The 5,817-nt window shown below is 50.3% G+C and overlaps 1 protein-coding gene across 1 annotated transcript in view; it reads left to right on the plus strand.

Moving 5' to 3' along the window:
- The window catches only part of LOC110170515 (DLA class II histocompatibility antigen, DR-1 beta chain-like), a gene marked incomplete at its 5' end in the record, with an annotated part of 13,592 nt that extends 8,114 nt beyond the window's left edge, over positions 1 to 5,478 (plus strand). Inside the window, 6 exon segments of the mRNA XM_055156860.1 lie at positions 1,175 to 1,382; positions 1,588 to 1,655; positions 4,452 to 4,565; positions 4,629 to 4,669; positions 4,910 to 4,969; positions 5,000 to 5,478. Coding sequence (XP_055012835.1) covers positions 1,175 to 1,382; positions 1,588 to 1,655; positions 4,452 to 4,565; positions 4,629 to 4,657 — 419 coding nt within the window.
- Positions 5,479 to 5,817: the final 339 nt, after the last annotated feature.

Raw genomic sequence — 5,817 nt, forward strand, 5'->3', positions numbered from 1 at the left:
TGTATATGACTCGGTGTGTGGTGTGACTGTGTGTGTGACTCCGGTGGTGTGTATATGACTCGGTGTGTATATGACTCGGTGTGTGTGTGACTCGGTGTGTAGTCGGTGTGTGTATGACTCGTGTGTGTGTATATGACTCGTGTGTGTGTATATGACTCGGTGTGTGTGTGTGTATATGACTCTGTGTGTATGTGTGTGTGTGTATATGACTCTCGGTGTGTGTGTATATGATCTGACTCTGTGTGTATATGACTCGGTGTGTGTATATGACTCGGTGTGTGTATATACTCGGTGTGTGTGTGACTCGGTGTGTGTATATGACTCGTGTGTGTGTCGGTGTGTATTGTACTCGGTGTGTGTGTATATGACTCGGTGTGTGTGTGTATATGACTCGTGTGTGTGTGTGACTCGGTGTGTGTGTGTGTATATGACTCGTGTGGTGTATATGACTTCGTGTGTGTGTATATGACTCGTGTGTGTGTATATGACTCGTGTGTGTGTGTATATATGACTCGGTGTGTGTGTGTGACTGTGTGTGTGTGTGTATATGACTCGGTGTGTGTGTGTGTGTGTGTGTATATGACTCTGTGTGTGTGTGTGACTGGTGTGTGTGTGTGTATATATGACTCGGTGTTGTGTGTGTATATGACTCGGTGTGTGTGTATATGATATATGATGTGTGTGTGTGTGTGACTGTGTGTGTGTGTATATGACTCGGTGTGTGTATATGATGTATATTGTGTGTGTGTATATGACTCGGTGTGTGTGTATATGACTCGGTGTGTGTGTGTATATGACTCGGTGTGTGTGTGTGTGTATATGACTCGGTGTGTGTGTGTGTGTGTGTATGACTCGTGTGTGTGTCGGTGTGTGTGTGTATATGACTCGGTGTGTGTGTGTGTGTGTGTATATGACTCTGTGTGTGTGTGTGTGTATATGACTCGTGTTGTGTGTGTATATGACTCGGTGTGTGTGTGTGTGTGTATATGACTCGGTGTGTGTGTGTGTATATGACTCGTGGTGTGTGTGTGTGTGTATATGACTCGTGTGTGTGTGTATATGACTCGGTGTGTGTGTGTATATGACTCGGTGTGTGTGTGTGTATATGACTCGGTGTGTGTGTGTGTATATGACTCGGTGTGTGTGTGTGTATATGACTCGGTGTGTGTTCCAGTGGAGCCGTACGCGGTGCTGAGCTCAGCGCCCTCTGCTGGCAGTGACAGGGTCCTGGTCTGCAGCGTCTACGGCTTTTACCCCGAACACATCAGTGTGTCCTGGACCAACCACCAGCAGAGTCTGACGACCGGAGTGACCACGACTGACCTGCAGCCAGACGCAGACTGGTACTACCAACTGCACTCACAGCTCGAGTACTCCCCCAGGTACTGGACCAGGACTAAACCAGGACTAAACCAGGACTAAACCAGGACTAAACCAGGACTAAACCAGGACTAAACCAGGACTAAACCAGGTACTGGACCAGGACTAAACCAGGACTAAACCAGGACTAAACCAGGTACTGGACCAGGACTAAACCAGGACTAAACCAGGACTAAACCAGGACTTTCTAAACTTGTCTCTGTGCAGGTCTGGAGACCAGATTTCCTGTGTGATTGAACACAAGAGTCTCAAAGAACCAATGGTCCTGGACTGGGGTAAGACCTGTGTGTCAGGTCCCTGTGTGTCAGGTCCCTGTGTGTCAGGTCCCCGTGTGTCAGGTGTGTCAGGTGTCAGGTGTGTGTGTCAGGTGTGTGTCAGGTGTGTGTCATGTGTGTGTGTGTGTGTCAGGTGTGTGTGTCAGGTGTGTGTGTCAGGTGTCGTGTGTGTGTGTCAGGTGTGTGTCAGGTGTGTGTGTCAGGTGTGTGTCAGGTGTGTGTCAGGTGTGGTGTGTGTGTCAGGTGTGTGTCAGGTGTGTGTGTCAGGTGTGTGTGTCAGTCAGTGTGTGTGTCAGGTGTGTGTGTCAGGTGTGTGTCAGTGTGTGTCAGGTGTCAGGTGTGTGTCAGGTGTGTGTGTCAGTGTGTGTGTCAGGTGTGTGTCAGTGTGTGTGTCAGTGTGTGTGTGTGTGTGTCAGGTGTGTGTCAGGTGTGTGTCAGTGTGTGTCAGGTGTGTGTCAGGTGTGTGTCAGTGTGTCAGGTGTGTGTCAGTGTGTGTGTGTCAGTGTGTCAGGTGTGTGTCAGGTGTGTGTGTGTCAGGTGTGTGTGTCAGGTGTCAGGTGTGTGTCAGTGTGTGTGTGTCAGGTGTGTGTCAGGTGTGTGTGTGTGTCATGTGTGTGTGTCAGGTGTCAGGTGTGGTGTCAGGTGTGTGTGTCAGTGTGTGTGTGTCAGGTGTGTGTCAGGTGTCAGGTGTCAGGTGTCAGGTGTGTGTCAGGGTGTGTGTCAGGTGTGTGTGTCAGGTGTGTGTCAGGTGTGTGTGTCAGGTGTGTGTCAGGTGTGTGTCAGGTGTGTGTCAGGTGTGGGGTGTGTGTCAGGTGTGTGTGTGTCAGGTGTGTGTGTCAGGTGTGTGTCAGGTGTGTGTCAGGTGTGGTGTGTCAGTGTGTGTGTCAGGTGTGTGTCAGGTGTGTGTCAGGTGTCAGGTGTGTGTCAGGTGTCAGGTGTGTGTCAGGTGTGTGTCAGTGTGTGTGTCAGGTGTGTGTGTCAGGTGTGTGTCAGGTGTGTGTCAGGTGTGTGTCAGGTGTGTGTGTCAGGTGTGTGTGTGTCAGGTGTGTGTCAGGTGTGTGTCAGGTGTGTGTGTCAGGTGTGTGTCAGGGTGTGTCAGGGTGTGTGTCAGGTGTGTGTCAGGTGTGGGTGTCAGGTGTGTCAGGTGTGTGTCAGGTGTGTGTCAGGTGTGTGTCAGGTGTGTGTGTCAGGTGTGTGTCAGGTGTGTGTCAGTGTGTGTGTCAGGTGTGTGTCAGGTGTGTGTCGGGTGTGTGTCAGGTGTGTGTCAGGGTGTGTGTCAGTGTGTGTGTGTCAGGGTGTGTGTCAGGTGTGTGTCAGGTGTGTGTCAGGTGTGTGTCAGGTGTGTGTGTCAGTGTGTGTGTGTCAGGTGTGTGTGTGTGTGTGTCAGGTGTGTGTCAGTGTGGTGTGTCAGGTGTGTGTCAGGGTGTGTGTCAGGTCAGGTGTCAGTGTGTGTCAGGTGTGTGTCAGGTGTCAGGTGTGTGTCAGGTGTGTGTCAGTGTGTGTCAGGTGTCAGGTGTCAGGTGTGTGTCAGGTGTGTGTCAGGTGTCAGGTGTCAGGTGTGTGTCAGGTGTGTGTGTCAGTGTGTGTCAGTGTGTGTGTGTCAGGTGTGTGTCAGTGTGTGTGTCAGGTGTGTGTGTCAGGTGTGTGTCAGGTGTCAGGTGTGTGTCAGGTGTGTGTCAGGTGTGTGTCAGGTGTGTGTCAGTGTGTGTCAGGTGTGTGTGTCAGGTGTGTGTCAGGTGTGTGTCAGGTGTGTGTCAGGTGTGTGTCAGTGTGTGGTGTGTGTCAGGTGTCAGGTGTCAGTGTGTCAGGTGTGTGTCAGGTGTGTGTCAGGTGTGTGTCGGGTGTGTGTCAGGTGTGTGTCAGGTGTGTGTCAGTGTGTCAGTGTCAGTGTGTGTCAGTGTGTCAGGTGTGTGTGTGTCAGGTGTGTGTCAGGTGGTGTCAGGTGTGTGTCAGTGTGTCAGGTGTGTGTCAGGTGTGTGTCAGGTGTGTGTCAGTGTGTGTGTCAGGTGTGTGTCAGTGTGTCAGGTGTGTGTCAGGTGTGTGTCAGGTGTGTGTCAGGTGTGTGTCAGGTGTCAGTGTGGTGTGTGTCAGTGTGTGTCAGGTGTGTGTGTCAGGTGTCAGGTGTGTGTCAGGTGTGTGTGTCAGGTGTCAGTGTGTGTGTCGGTGTGTGTCAGGTTGTGTGTCAGGTGTGTGTCAGGTGTGTGTCAGGTGTGTGTCAGTGTGTGTCAGGTGTGTGTCAGTGTGTGTGTCAGGTGTCAGGTGTGTGTCAGTGTGTGTGTCAGGTGTGTCAGGTGTGGTGTGTGTCAGTGTCAGTGTGTCAGGTGTGTGTGGGTGTGTGTCAGGTGTGTGTCAGGTGTGTGTCAGGTGTGTGTCAGGTGTGTGTCAGGTGTCAGGTGTGTGTGTCAGTGTGTGTGTCAGTGTGTCAGGTGTGTGTCAGTGTGTGTGTGTGTGGTGTGTGTCAGGTGTGTGTCAGTGTGTCAGGTGTCAGGTGTGTGTGGTGTGTCAGTGTCAGTGTGTGTGTGTCAGGTCAGGTGTGTGTCAGGTGTCAGGTGTGTGTCAGGTGTGTGTCAGGTGTGTGTCAGTGTGTCAGTGTGTGTGTGTGTCAGGTGTGTGTCAGGTGTGTGTCAGGTGTGTGTGTGTGTGTGTCAGTGTGTGTCAGGTGTGTGTCAGGTGTGTGTCAGTGTGTGTGTCAGGGTGTGTCAGGTGTGTGTCAGGTGTGTGTCAGGTGTCAGGTGTGTGTGTCAGGTGCGCTCCTGTCTGTACACTTGTAGTTGTAGTGAGCTGTTGTCTCCACAGAGGGCGCTCTCTCAGACGGGGACAGGAATAAAATCGCCATCGGAGCCTCTGGTCTGGTCCTGGGTCTGGTTCTGTCTTTGGCCGGGTTCATCTTCTACAAACACAAGTCCAAAGGTCTGACGTCTTGGATCTGTGCAGCTTCTTCTCAACCTTCTGACTCTTCCTCTTGTGTTTCAGGCTGGATAATCGTCCCACGGGGCTCCTAAAGACTCACGAAGGTTCCTGAAGGTTCCTGAAGGTTCCTGAAAGTCCTGAAGGCTCCTGAAGGTTCCTGAAGGTTCCTGAAGGTTCCTGAAGGTTCCTGAAGGCTCCTGAAGGTTCCTGAAGGTTCCTGAAGGCTTCCTGAAGGCTCCTGAAGGTTCCTGAAGGTTCCTGAAGGCTCCTGAAGGTTCCTGAAGGTTCCTGAAGGTTCCTGAAGGTTCCTGAAGGTTCCTGAAGGCTCCTGAAGGTTCCTGAAGGTTCCTGAAGGTTCCTGAAGGCTCCTGAAGGCTCCTGAAGGTTCCTGAAGGTTCCTGAAGGTTCCTGAAGGCTCCTGAAGGCTCCTGAAGGTTCCTGAAGGTTCCTGAAGGTTCCTGAAGGCTCCTGAAGGCTCCTGAAGGTTCCTGAAGGTTCCTGAAGGCTCCTGAAGGCTCCTGAAGGCTCCTGAAGGTTCCTGAAGGTTCCTGAAGGCTCCTCTCGTGTCCTGATGTTTGTCTCTGGACTAAATCTGCTGCTTTTCTTGGGGTTGCGGTTCATAAAACACAATCAGAGGTTTTAGAATAAAAGTGATTTGACGCAGGTGAAGATGAGACGCTTGAGCTGTGATCTGTGAGGAACATCTGTGTTTGTGAGGAGCTTCATGTCTCTGTCCATTGTCCTTCAAATAAATCCTAAAGTAAAGCTGAGTGTGGTGAGGAGCTGGAGGAAAGTGGCGTCTGTGAGAAGAAGGAAATGTAAAGGTGATGATTGTTGGTGTGTGAAGCTCCGTTTGACGGCGTCTTTCTGCTTCTGCTTTAATAAAATGAATCAGTTTGTTTGAGAAGATCAAGTCTGTGTCCTTCTTGGTGTTTTTGGTGAAGAAATGAGAATCACAGAAGCTGCAGATGTTTGATTTTGACCACATCAAAATCAGATTGAGTCTGGAGCAGTTTTCTGTTTCCTCTGGACCAGGGACAGAGTCTGGAAAATTACTTTACAAATGTAATCCCCTACAGATTACAGATTACAGATTACATCCACCAGAATGTAGTTTGTAACAGAATCCATTAAAGTACTTAAAGTGAGTAATGTAATCTGATTACTTTGGATGACTTGATTTACTGTAGAGAAACAAAGACGAGGAAATCTTCACATAAGAAGTTTTGTCTGATAAAAGAAAATAAAAAGT

Source organism: Boleophthalmus pectinirostris, unplaced genomic scaffold, assembly GCF_026225935.1.
Source record: "Boleophthalmus pectinirostris isolate CB_2022bp ecotype Guang Dong unplaced genomic scaffold, ASM2622593v1 HiC_scaffold_2012, whole genome shotgun sequence".
In the NCBI taxonomy this organism is placed as follows: Eukaryota; Metazoa; Chordata; class Actinopteri; order Gobiiformes; family Gobiidae; genus Boleophthalmus; species Boleophthalmus pectinirostris.